Source organism: Sylvia atricapilla, chromosome 18 (assembly GCF_009819655.1).
Source record: "Sylvia atricapilla isolate bSylAtr1 chromosome 18, bSylAtr1.pri, whole genome shotgun sequence".
NCBI classification, from domain to species: Eukaryota; Metazoa; Chordata; class Aves; order Passeriformes; family Sylviidae; genus Sylvia; species Sylvia atricapilla.
Genome location: NC_089157.1, coordinates 8,953,598 through 8,967,007, shown reverse-complemented (window position 1 = coordinate 8,967,007; position 13,410 = coordinate 8,953,598). Strand labels below are relative to the sequence as shown.

General features: G+C 58.3%; 1 protein-coding gene across 2 annotated transcripts in view; it reads right to left on the bottom strand.

Moving 5' to 3' along the window:
- Positions 1-12,187, bottom strand: part of SLC39A11 (solute carrier family 39 member 11) — a 60,140-nt gene extending 47,953 nt beyond the window's left edge. For both annotated transcript variants that reach the window (XM_066332322.1, XM_066332323.1), the window contains exons 1-4: positions 12,063-12,187; positions 10,912-11,025; positions 10,192-10,230; positions 6,004-6,162 (exon numbers count right to left, since the gene is read on the bottom strand). In XM_066332322.1, coding sequence (XP_066188419.1) covers positions 6,004-6,162; positions 10,192-10,230; positions 10,912-11,019 — 306 coding nt within the window. In that variant the 5' untranslated portion in view covers positions 11,020-11,025; positions 12,063-12,187. The remainder of the gene's footprint in view (positions 1-6,003; positions 6,163-10,191; positions 10,231-10,911; positions 11,026-12,062) is intronic.
- Positions 12,188-13,410: the final 1,223 nt, after the last annotated feature.

Sequence of the window (13,410 nt, the reverse complement as noted above, 5' to 3'; positions counted from 1 at the left end):
AAAAAACAGACTGAAAAGAAACCTTTGGGGTTTCTGAGCCCTCCAGAGGATTCCAGGGGTGGGTTTGGTGGTCACCAGGGATTTTCACGGCTGAAATCCTTCCTGGGACAGGAGAACAGGGATCAATCTGTAACCTCTGGCTTGGGGTTAATTGATAAATTAATAAAACCCACGGCCAGGCAACTCTGGTTTACTTGGAGATGGAAAAGGAGGATGTTTCCCAAAGGAAGGCATTGCCACATTCCAAAAAAAAACCCCAAAGTTTCTTTTCCTTCACTCTCAGAGCCCGATCCCTCCTTCCTCCCTGCTCCTGTGGAAAAGGGCCAGGGCTCCACAAAACCAAACAAACACGAGGGCTGCTGTTTGTTTTGCCCTGGGCAAAGGAAATCCAAGCAGAGCAGGAATGCAGGAGCCGGGCTGGCAGCCCCCAGCTCCATCCTGCCCCTCCTGCAGCCCCACAGCTTCACAGAGCACCAAATCCACAAGCCCTGGGCTGAAAAAGCCTCCACCAGAGCTGGCAGGGAGGATGTGCAGCTAATTAACTTCCTGGGAGTCCCTGAGCAGGAAAAAGCCCATTAAAATGGGAACGTGAGCCGGGCACATCCCGCAGGAGCTGCCAAATTGCATCAGAGGAATCTCCATCCCGATGATGAATCCACGGCAGCCAGAGCTGCTCTCCACGTTCTCCCTGCCCCTGGAACCCACCAAACCCAGCCCAAAGCAGCAGGGGGAGAGACAGGAGCAGCTCCCCTGGCTCTGGAGGTGGGAGCAGGGACAGGAGCATCCCAGGCATCCTCCAACTGGGCAGCAGGGACTGCCCTGCCCTGTGCCAGCAGGCAGAGAACCCCCAAATCCCAGAACTATTCAAGTTGGAAAAGGCCTCCGAGATCACAGCTGTGCCAAATTCCCACCCTGTCCCCAGCCCAGAGCACTGAGTGTCACCTGCAGCCTTCCTGGGACACCTCCAGGGATGGGCACTCCAACTCCTCCCAATGCCTGACACTTTTCCCAGGAAGAAATTCCTCCTAAAACGCCGAGAAATTCCTCCTAATTCCCCCAAAATAAAGAGATGCTCCCCAAGGTCTAATCCAGCCCTGAGAAAACAATTGCAATTTTAAACAATGTGCAGCTACACCTCGATGGTGCTTCCTCCTCCTCCTCAATGCACAGCTCCCAGCTTCCCCTCCCAAAAAAAGGGACTTGTGTGCATTTAGAAGGCAAAACGTTCCTGCTGAAGGCACATTCTGAGCCAGACACCAGCCCAATGGGCAGGAGAGGATCCTCGGGGCTGTTTATGGAGCTCTCAAAGCCTTCCCAAGAGTTCTTGCCCAAAATAGCCCGAAATTCACTGTGCAAAACATCCAGTCCCAATCCACACGCCCCAAGGAGCCTCTGAGCCATGAGCTGCACATCCAGAAAAGGGCAGGAGCCTTTTCCTTCAGACTGAATTCTCTTTTTGAAGGGGGCCAAGGGGATCCAGCTCCCACCAGGAGCATCCTCCCCCTGCTCAGGAGCAGCTGCAGAGCAGAGCCTGGGTTATTCCCAAGGCACGTGTGAGACACAGCCCCTGGAGGCCACAGAGGGATTCCCTGTGGGATGAGGGGTCAGCCCTGGCACTCATGGAACAAACACCATCCCCAGGAAAGGCTTTTAAAAGGCACTTTAGCTGCTGTTTGTTTAAATCCAAGGAATGCTCTGCCCATCACATGAGGCTTTATTGATTTCCTCAGTACTCAGGAGCAAAAAAAAAAAAAAAAACACCAAAAAAACAGCAAACCTGTAGCCAGCAGACAAGGCAGAAAATCAAATCCAATGGAGATGGTGTCTCCAGGTTGGAATTGCAGCCCTGGCTCCCCATCCTCCCTCCCTGGTCATCTTTTACACCCCAGGTATTGGCAGGGCCCTGGTTAGAGCTGAGTAATGGCCCAGCAGCTCCTGCCCTGGATTATTCATTAACTGCTGCTGCTCCTGCAGCCTCTGCCCTCCCGTCCCTGCTCCCCAGGGAGGCCACAGACCCCAGGGACCCTTCCCAGTGCCCATTCCCAGTGTCCCTGTCCCTTCCCAGTGCCCCTGTACCCTCTCAGTGTCCTTGTCCCTTCCCATGTCCATTCCCAGTGCCCCTGTCCCCTCCCAGTACCCCTTCCCAGTACCAGTGCCCACTTCCAGTGTCCATTCCCAGTTCCCCTTCCCATTCCCAGTGCCCCTTCCCAGTGCCAGTGTCCATTTCCCAGTACCAGCATCCATTCCCAGTGCCCCTTCCCAGTTCCCAGTTCCCATTCCCAGTTCCCAGCAGGGGAGGGCTGGAGCTCTTCCCTTTGCAGACAGCTGTTCCTGAGGAAAGTGAAGCCTGGAGGGAGAGGAGATGAGGCTGATTAAGCCTCATTATCCCATTTAGTGATGATGGCAGCGGAGCCAGGCAGGGGAGTGGGAAGAGCAGGAGCTGAGGAGGGGCTGGGGCAGCCCCTGGGGGTTTGCAGCTCCCACCAGGAGCAGCTGGAGCCTTCCCTCTCCCTGCTCCTGTCCCAATCCCAGCAGGGAATTCCTGCTTGCTCAGAGGTCGGAGGCTGTGATGCAGGAAAAGCTGCAGCCAGGGAGCTCCTGGAAGCCACAGGTGCCCCACTGCACCCAAACCTTGCCTGTGTGGGCCCCAGAATTCCACAGGAATTCCACAGGATTCGGCAGCTCCAGGACAAAGGCAGCTCACAGAGAAGGGTGGAATCACTCAGGGGGGAAAAGTCCCCCTGAGAGCACCGAGTGCCACCAGCCCAGGCCACCTGAGATGTCCCCAAGTGCCACCTGCACACAGCTTTGAACCCTGCAGGGATGGGGACTCCACCCTGCCAGCTCCTCCTGCTTCCAATTTCCACCTGCATGTGAAAATCCAGCAGCAAAAGCAGCCAGGGACTGCCTGAAGACCAGAGCCAGGGCTGGAGGAATCCCCTGGACTCCTTTGGGGTTGCCCCAGGAAGGGCAAGATCAGAAACCCAATAAAACCCCAAACTCTGAACCCAACCCAGCCAAGTCAGCAGAGCTGCACGACAGATTTGAAGGATGAGAATAATAACACTTAATTCCAGCATTCTTATGCCTTTCAGCAGACCCAAAATAGCTCCTGAGCCATCAGGGACCTGCTGCACTGAATTTTTTAAGTAAACTTTCCCTCTGAGGCTGTGGGTCTTGGCACTGAAGACACGGAGCCTCAACCCTTTTTAGGAAAGGCTCTCACAGCCCCATCGGCTGCCCCTCTGCAGCCAAAACCTCCTCAAACACCAGTTGAAAGCCTCAATCAAATAAAAAAATCAGGTTAAACTGGAAGCTCTGTGCCAGGAGATTTGGGAAAAGCAAGGAGAGCTCGTTTTATAAACCCCTGGGATGTGTTTTTGCCGTGGTCTTGCCCCCAGGTTTCCCGGCGTGGTTTGCCAACCTCCACCAGCATCTCCCCCTCAGCTGGAGGATGAACAAACACCTGAAAGGCTTCACCCGGGGAAAAGGCACAGATAAAGATGTAACAGATGAGATCTGCCTGTTGTGAGGAATGGAATTCCAGCGGGATCAGTGCCTTAACCCTCCCTGTGCCAGCAGCAAACACCGGGATGCCCCAGCTGCAGCAGGGCTGAGGCCAGCAGGAAAACCCTTCTCAGTGCCACCAGAGCAGGGCTGGGCTGAGGAGGAGCCCATCAAAGCTTTTAGAGGTTGTTATCCAGCCTGGAGCTGTGCCAGGCTGGGAACACTCCCCGTGCAAAGAGCAGCAGCTCCAAGGCTCCCTCCTCCTCCTCCTCCTCCTGGTGCCCCGGCAGCATCCCCGGCATCCTCCCACCCTCAGGGGCACAGAGGGATGCCTCAGGTTCTCTCTTTGCTGTGTTTGAGGCTCTGTGCTGCCCAGGGGCAGCTCTGAGCTCACAGTCAGTGTCACTCAGCTCTCTGCACACAGCAGGGACACAAAACAAATCCTTTCCCCAATGGACACCAAGGACAACTTTCAGCCCCAAAGCACAGCCAAGGGTGGCTGCAGGGAGGAACAAGAAGGATGGGACCTCCCAAGCTGCAGCTGCCCTTGGACAATTCAACCCCAAGGTGCAAATGGAGCCAAACTGAGCCAAGGCTGAGCCCTGGGGACCCTTTGTCCATTTGGGGACCACTTTGGGTCCCCCTTGGCTGTAGCCCTGGCCAGGCTATTGTCCTGCCCCAGGTGGATCCTGGAGCCTTGGAATAAATCTCTGCTTTATTCTCAGCTCTGTGCAGTCTCTGTTCCAGCTCAGCCTCCCCAGGGCACCAGAACAACCCGAGGTGGGACTGATCTCCATCGTGGTTAACCCTTGTCTGCACAGCAGCAGCTCCCCAGGGACAGCTCTGACCTCCAAAGAAAAGGAGAAGTTTCCAGAGCCACATTCCCAGGGATGGCTCAAGCCTCACCAAACTCGTTTTTCATTTCAACACACCCAGCTTGAACCTCTCAGTGCTCCCCCATAACCTCACTGAGTCTCTGTTCTCTTCCCAAAACATCCCAAAAATCCCATCCTGGATCCTTTGCCAGCTCCAGGAGCTGCTCCAGGCAGGACACACAGAGCCCCCCACCCTCTGCCAGCTCTCCTGACCCTCCCAAGGTATCCAGGAGGAGGAAAAGCAGGTTGGCATCAAACAGACCCTGACAAGGTGCCTCCTGCCCATTATCCACATCCCAGCCCCTTTTCCAGGAGGAAAACACACACCAGCAGCACAGTTTTGGGATAAAACCCCTCCCTGAGCTCCACGGGGTGTAAATCCTCCTTGCCCACGTGCAGGCAGCAGAATTCCCAGGGGATGAGTGTGTGGTGGCAGGAGGTGACCCACAGGGAGCCAGCTCTGCTCCCAGCAGCATTTAAAGCTGGATTTAAGGACAATTTGGAGGGTTTTCTATCTCCATTGCACTGCTCCCTGCCAGTCCTCGTCACTCCATCCCAGCACAAGAATTTCACTTCCCCCAGACTCTTCCCTCTCCACAGGCTCCAACATCCCCCCCAAAAAAACCCTCCTCCAGCTTTTGGGAAGAAGCAGGGTTTGTGCTCCAAGTGTCTCTCCGTGCTGCTGGGACTCCTTGGGATGGGGAGAGCAGCAGGGAAAGGCAGAGCTCAGAGCCAAACAGCTCCCAAGGGATCCCCCAGCAGCTCCTGGGCGCCCCCTGAGCCCTGCAGAGCCTTGGGGAGCCCCAAAAACCGGGACAGGGCAGGACACGGATTCCCATCACAGCCATCCCATCCCCATCCCATGGCACCGCAACATCCAGGATTTCTCCCCCTCGGCTGGGATCCTGTCAGGAGAGGCTCCAAAAGCCAGGGAAGGGGGATAGGCTGGTGCTCCAGCCTCCTGAAAACCTCCCCCTCCATCCTCACAGCCACAGGCCAATAAAATCCCGCTGAACTAAATATGAAAATTTCAGAAATCTCCTTGGAAATCGCCGACTGCGCCGCTCCTTGTGTTTTCAGCTGCAGAAATCCACCAGCTCGTTCTATATAAATGTGATTTGTATTATTATATCAATGATATTTATTTCTATTTTTAACGGCAGTCTCGGGCTGCTGCCTTGGGTTGTGCAGCACCCTCAGGGTTTTGGCAGCTCTGCAAATGAAGGCCCAGGGCTGGGACAGGAGGTCACACCTGAGCTGCTGGAGGAGCTTTGCCAGCAAAAAGAACAAAAGCAGAAATGAGAATAGGGAGGAAAAAAACAGGAAGATTAAAAAAAAGAAAAAAAAGAAAACAGCTCAGGGAGTCTAAAAGCTGCATCCAGCAATGGCAGAGCTCAGGGAAATCACAGAGTCCTCAAATCTGGGAGAGAAATCCATCCCTGTCCAGCTGCCAGCTGCTCTTCCTTACAGCTGGAGGAAGGGCAGGAGTTCCCAGCCTGAGAATTCCCACTCAGCATTTCTGGGAGGAGCCCCCAGCCCAGGAATTCCCACTGACCAGCCCAGGAATTCCCACTGACCAGCCCAGGAATTCCCACTGACCAGCCCAGGAATTCCCACTCACCAGCTCAGGGATCAGCAGGTCAGCCCCATAGACAAAGGCTGCTCCCAGGGCAAAGCCTGCAGCCACGGGGAAGAAGGAGAAGGCTCCAAAGGCTCCCGATTCCTCGGCCATCTCGATGGCTGGGGCCAGCAGGGACCAGTAGGATGCTGCCAGCATGACCTGGGGACAGAAGGGGAGTGCTGAGATCCCAGGGGACAGAAGGGAAGGTGAAAATCCAATGGGGAAATGGAGAGAGAAGCTGAAATCCCAATGGAGAACTGGGTGCAGGAGCAGGAGTGAAGTGCTCCCAGGCTGCAGCAGGAGGGTGCTGAGCGAAAGGTGACCCCCACTCTGTGCCCAGCAGCCTCCAGGGATTTCCCCTGGCAGGATGCTCAGAATTCCAGAATGGTCTGGGCTGGCAAAGACCCCAAAGCCCATCCAGTGCCCCCATGGGCAGGGACACCTCCCACTGCCCCAGGCTGCTCCAAACCCCATCCAGCCTGACCTGGGGCACTGCCAGGGATCCAGGGGCAGCCACAGGATCCATCCCAACACCCTCACAGAGAACAATTCCCAAAGCTCCTCTCCTCCAGCCCAAAGCCACTGAAGAGGAGCTGCTGCCCGGGGAGGACTCTGAGCGAACTCTGCCATCCCCAAATCCCTGCTGGGGAAGGGAGGAAGGAGCTGCCTGTGCTGCAGACACCAGCCCCTGGGGGGTTGTGTAAATCTGAGCTCACGGTGAGTAAGGAGAACGAGGGTTGTCATGTCAGGCTTAAGCACGGCTGTCAAACCTCTTATTTCAAATGCCACCTCCTTCAAAAAACAACCACACACCCCAGCGTGGAAACACAGGCAGCAGGGGAAGGCTCTGGAGAATTATGTTGTCAGCTCGTGTTAAGATATCATTTCCCCACGGCAAACAGAGCCCTTACAGAGCTCAGCCTCCAGATCCTGGCAGCTCTGGGGATCCCACGGGATCGGGGTTCTCAGGGAGGGGATCCCACAGGATCAGGGCTCAGACCCCCCCAGGGAGGTGATCCCACAGCTCTGAGCCAGCCCAAGCTGAAGGAAAAGTGATTTTTTTTTCCCTATGTTATGCAGATCAAGCCCCGGTGCTGGAAGTCACTGTCATGGGTTTACAGAGCACCCCGAGTCACAAGGGACCCACTGGGGAGTTCTTTAGCAGCTTCCCCCGAGCTCAGCGTGGGATTTAGGGACTCCTGGATTTGGGATTGCCCGGGCAGTGGCAGAGCTCTGCTCCAGCTGATCCCAGCGGTGACAAAAGGAGAGGATTTCTGCCAACAACCCCACTCAGGTGACAAACCCACACTGATCCCAAAGCTCAACGGCCCAGCCAGGGACAGGACCCAATCCCCAGTGTCACCGAGCCAGCTGCTGGCAAAGGCAGAAATAAAAGAGGAGAAGCTCAAAAAACCTGGAGCCAGGTGGGCAGAGGGCAGGACTCTCCACAGCTGCCCACCCAGCCAGGGAGCCCGTGCTCCTGCCAGGCTGGATGTGTTTTCACAGCCTTTGGGCTCCAAAGATGCAAAACTGCCATAAATCCAGCAGCTCCTGGGAAAGCTGAGCAGGCAGGAGGCAGCTGAGTGATGTAAAGCTGAATTAAAGCATCGCTGAGGGATGCCCAAACCTTTCCCCGGGCTCCAGCAGCGGGACAGGAGACAAAAAACCAACCACTGGAAATGAATCCAGATCCCTGCCCTCACTCTGGTGGGAATCCCACCAAACACAGCAGGATTTCAACCCCAACACCTCTCCCAGGGCTGGGCATCTCCTTCCACAGGGATCCCCAAAATTCTGGGCTCCAAACTCTCCTGAGCCCTGGCAAAGGCAGGGATCCAGCTCAGCCCCCGGGGCTGTGGAGGCACACAGGAGTTTGATCTGCAAACACTGAATAACCAGAGGCACGACCTTCCCCCCACCCTGCTGGGCCACAATTAAAGCCCTCGTTAAAGCAGGAAGGTCTGGCCAGGCTCCTGTGGGATCCCCGGGATGAGAAAGGCAACACCAAGGGAAAGGTGGGGAGCAGGAAATCTGGGAAAAGGCACGAGGAAGATGATGGCACTTCCCTTCCCCAAACTTTTCCACTTGGCTTCATGAAATCTCCAACAGCCCTGGGAATTCTTGATGCTGTTTAAAGGGAATATTTAATCCCAGGGGAGGGCTGAGGTGATGTCCTGCTCCACGTGGGACAGGGAAAAACCCAAAGCCCAGCCCAGGCAGAGGAAAATCTGTGCCAGGCTGCAGGGAGAGGGGGCTGCAGGTGGCTGGTCCTGGTGGCTGAGCTCAGCCCTGCAGCACCACAGAGAACAGCTGGGGGAGAAAACAATAAAAATAAAAATAAAAAAAAATATAAAAACCTCGTTGAAGGATATCAAGATTTAAGAGAAAAAAAAAAGCAGAATTTCACATCAGATGCCCCAGCAAGCAAAGCTTTGTCTCTATGGAAACACATCACCTCCTGCATGCAAAACCTGCATCAGCTGGGAGCTCCAGCCAGGGAAAAGGGAAAGGCAGGGCTGAGCTCCCCCATGCCACCACAGCACCCACAGGTGCCACCAGCACAGGTGACACCTGTGCCACCAGCACAGGGGCAGCCAGAGGATGCTCCCAGTACACCCAGGGCTCTCCCAGTGCACCCCAGTTTGATTTAACCACGTGCCCAGGCTCAGCCCAGGACCCCCAGCTCAGCTGGAGCATCTGCAGGGATGTTCTGGATGCCAAAACAACTCCCTGTGTGCCAGGCCACCCTCCCTGAGGCCACAGGGACACCCCTGTCCCCATCCTCCTCCTGCCTCAGCAGTGGCACAGACATTTTCAATTCACCCTGGACTTATTTTGCTTTGCAAAATGATATTTTGGTCCCCCCCAGAGCAGGGCAGTGTTCACCAGGGGGGTGAAGAACCAGCCCAGCTGCAGCAGCACACAGGGGAGGGCAGTTTGCACAGTCCCCCTCAGCAGAGGGGTGGGGCAGGAGGTGATTTCTCCTCCCTGGACTCGTGGCAAAATCACCGAACACAAACACCAGGAAAAATGGGGGCCAGGAAAAATGGGGGCCAGGAAAAATGGGGGCCAGGAAAAAAGGGAGGCCAGGTTTAAAAAGTGTTTTTAAACCCATCCAGGCAAAGAAAAGATGGAGACCCAGATGTTGGCCAAGCAGTGGCAGGGCTGCCCAGCTGGGAAAGTTAAAACTCAGGGGGATGCTGTTGTCCCCAGGGCTCCCTCAGTGCCTGTCCCTGCTGTCCCCAGGGCTCCCTGTCCCCTCCAGGCACCGCAGCACCCCAGGGACAATCCCCCTTCCCTCTCTGAGCGCTGCCGGCTGAGGGAAAAGCAAATGTTTGCAGGAGTTCTGCTTCCTGAGCCACACCTGGGCCAGGCAGGGCTGACTCAGAGCTGCTGGCAGCTCCGGTGACGTGGTGGCCACAGCAAGGACAGACAGCAGCTCCTAATCCTGGCGGGATCCCTGGGGAAAAGGCGGCCCAAGGGTCCCCTCCAAGCACAGCAAGGTGATCAATCCTGACCCTGCAGACAGCAAACCCCTCTGCTGTCACCCAGCACGGCTTCCAGGTGCCACCTGCCCGGGCAGGACAGGGCCAGGGGGAGGTGGCAGAGCCCAGGTGACCCCTCCACACGGCTGGGAAAGGGAATTTCCCTCCAAGGAACACCCTAGGTGTGCTCCAGCACCCACAGGCTGGGGTTTAGCCGCTGGACTGGCTCGTTAATGAGGGAAACAAAGGTGATTTAATGAGGCTGGATGAGGCCTCACCTGCCCCCAGCACCCAGGCAGTGACAACACGCATTCCCAAGCCCCACATCCCCACGTTTTCCATCAGGAAAAGCTGCCAGCATCTCCCCATTCCATGGAAAGCTGCAGCTCTCCTCCTGAGGGTTTAAAGCACCCATGGGGAAACACAAAGCCAGGCAGGCCCAGCAGCCCCCAGCCCACCCTCCTGCCCTTCTCCCTGCCTCCAGAGCCCCGAGGGAAGGAGGAGGGAAGGTTTGGCTGGTGGGCAGCTCAGTGTCCTCGTGACTGTCCCGGTGCCACCTCCACCCTCAGCCAGGATGGGACTGAGCCAGAGCCCTGCCCTGCCCTGGGGCAGTTATCCATCAGTGAACTCCAGTGGGCAGCCAACCCAAGCGTGGAGAGGCAGAGAACACCGGGGAGGAGGAGGAGGAGGAGGATGCACTCACCCCAGCAGCAAAGCCCAAGCTCCCATCGAGGATCCGCCTCTGGAAAAAAATAGAAACAAACACAAAGCACCTTGAAGTCCTGGTGAAAGCACTGCCCACAGCGCTGGGGAGAGGGGAAAGGGCTCACACCAGGCTGGAGAGGGACTTTGGACAACAGGGAATGGCCTCCCACTGCCAGAGGAGAAGGGTGGGTGGGATTTTGGGAAGGAATTGATCCCTGGCAGGGCGGGCAGAGGAGCTGGGGCTGCCCCTGGATCCCTGGAAGAGTCCAAGGCCAGGTTTGGAGCACCCTGGGATAATGAAGGTGTCCCTGGGTAGGTTTTTTACCCTTTCCCCAAGGAAGAAAACCAAAGTGCTCCTCCAAAGGGAGCCTCACTTTGCAGCCACCTCCTGAATAAATCATCACAAGACCAAGGCATAAATAATGAACCCATCTGGGCAATTTGGAACACCCTGGCGAGGCAGGGGGGGCTCTAATTTTGGCTCCAGGATGACTTCAAGCTCCATTCTGAGCACAGACTGACCCAAAATCCTGCCCTGGAAACAAAACCAGGTTAGAGGCAGGGGAGCTGCTGTTCCCAAGGCAGAACCCCAGGAGCACATCCCAGCCTCAGCAATCTGACTCCCTTCCCCTCTTGAGGGCAAGGAAAAGAGGTGGATTCTCCCCTCCTGTCGCTCCCGGAGGATGTGGGGCCGCAGCAGAGGGTCGGCAGCACTGACCTGCCCGCTGGAGAACACGAAGACCAGCGCCGAGCCCGCCGCCGTCAGCGCCCAGGTGAGCGCCGTGCCCAGCGCCGCCTGCAGCACCGGGGCCAGCCCCGCGATCATGGTGCCCTAGGGGACAGCACAGCCTGGGACAGGGCCCAGAGCACCCCAAATGCCACCCAAACCCCTCTGCAGCACGGGGCTCGCTGCCAGCCCTCCTCGGTCCCCATCAGGAGAGGCTCAGCCCAGCTCAGGGGATGCAGCACATCCCACCTGGAGCACGACCCCGGAGGGATTTGGGGATCACAGCTCGCCTTGACCCCCTTTTTTGTGGGCTCAACCCGGTTTTCATGGGGTGGGAGGTGAAGACCCCCAGAGCAGCTGCTCCCTGGGGGGGAAAAAAATGGGGGAAAGACCCCCAGGGATGGGGAGAGAGCACTGGGAACAGCCCAGGAGCAGCACGGCCATGGAAGTGCAGCCAGGCTGGAAATTGAGGTGAACGGATCCACACTCGTCTGCCTGGATACATCGACCCGTCAATAGATCAAACACAGGGATCGATAGGTTTGTGTGGAAATGTGTAAGAAATACACACAGCTCACAGGTGTCAGAGGCTCTCCCAGCCTTGTCCCAAGGGCTTTCCCCAGTCCCTGCAGGTGCTCAGACCCCGCTGGTTTCCCGGCTCAGACCCACCCCAGCCCCACAGGAAGATTTCCCCCTCCTCCAAGGGGTCCTACAGCCCACCCAGGAGCACCCAAACACCTCCCAAATCCCCCCGTATCCCTACACCGAGGGCTCCACCCTGTCACCCCGCACCCCCAGGACCACCGAATCCTCCAAACCTGGAGTCCCCGGCCGGGCCCTGGATCCCCAAACCCCCCAAACCCGAAGGACCCCCCGAGCCCCCCAAACCTCGATTCTCCGGGCCAGCCCCAGGACCCCCGGACCCCGCAATCCCGGACACCGCTGAGCCCCTGGCCTCACCCAGAACCTCTGAACCCCCCAAACCTGGAGCCTCGCAGCCCCTGACCCATCTCAGCGCCCCTGACCCATCCCAGCACCCCTGAGCCCCCCCAAAGCGGAGCTTTCCGCTGCCCTGGCCGGTACCAGGACCCCCGCAACCCCCAAACCCGGAGCCCCGCGGCGGTGCCGGAGCCCCCTCATACCTGAAGGCCCTGGTGGGTCCCAGAACCCCTGAAGCCGCACACCCGGAGGCGCGGTGGGGCCGAACCCAGCGGTGCCCCGGTACCGGCAGAACCACGGGCCGGTCCCGCCGCCGCTTCCGGGTGCGCACACGTGTCTCCGGGCTGGCCCCGCCCCCCGCCGATCCTAGCCAATGGCAGCGAGGCGGGGGCGGGCCGCCCGCGGCTCTCAGCCAATGGCAGCGCGGCGGGGGCGGGCCGCCCGCGGCTCTGCGGTTGGCGCGGGCGCGGCCGGCACAAAGCGAGGCGGGCGGGCGGCGCGGGCGGGCGCGACAAGATGGTACTGCCGCTGTCGTGTCACTGTCGTGTCGCTGTCGTGTCGCTGTCACCGCCCGCCCCCGCTGTAAAGAGACCCCCGGACACAGCTTCCCCTTGGCATTGGAGTGCCCTGAGAGCCGCGCCCCCTTACTGCCACCTCCGCGCTGCCCGCGGCCGTAATGAGCGCAGCTAATCAACAACTTTAATGAGCAGCACGTCGCAGAGCTGATGGGGCAAAGAGACTCCGCTCATTCCTGTCCCTGGCACTCGGAGGGTGCAACCAGAGTCACCCGCCCACTCCCACTCGTGGGTGTCACAGAATTCCGGGATTATTGAGGCTGGAAAAGATTTCTGGGGTCACCGAGCGCCAGCTGTGCCCCATCCCCACCTTGTCACCAGCCCGGAGCTCTGAGTGACACCTCCAGGGATGGGCGCTCCAAACCTCCCTGGGCAGCCCCTGCCAATGTTTCCCAACCCTTTCCATGCAGGAATTCCTCCTGCCATCCCCAAAACCATCACTGCAGGGTGGGCTGGGGACAGAGGCTGCTCTGTCACCGAGCCCCGCCGTGCTGGCACCAGGGACAGGGGCTCACAGTGACAGCCACAGAGCCAGCCCCGGTGTCCCCTGCTGTGTCACAGCAGAGGGAGCAGGGGGTGGCAGAAGGACACATCTCCGTGAATTGATGTGACACAGCCCCCGCTGCCCCAGCTGGGAAAGGTCGGGGCCGCTGGAAACCTCCCAGATTTCGGATTTAATCAATCCGGCTAATTGCTGCAGCCCTCATTAGCTCCCGGGGCCAGGCAGATGCAGGGCGAGGTGCCAGCTGGGAGGGACACGGGGACAGACACGGGGACAGACGCACGGAGCTCCGCCGCTCCACCCCGGGGATCCCCGGGCGGCTGTGCCGGCGGCGCTGGCAGGGCTGGGGACAGCTGGTGACCCGGCAGGGCTGGCCCTGGGGACACGGCTGACACGGGCTGGGGGCGGCTGGCAGCCGCGGCCCTGCTTGGGGACGTGTGGGTGGCAATGGGGACAGCTGTGGTGGCTCTGTGC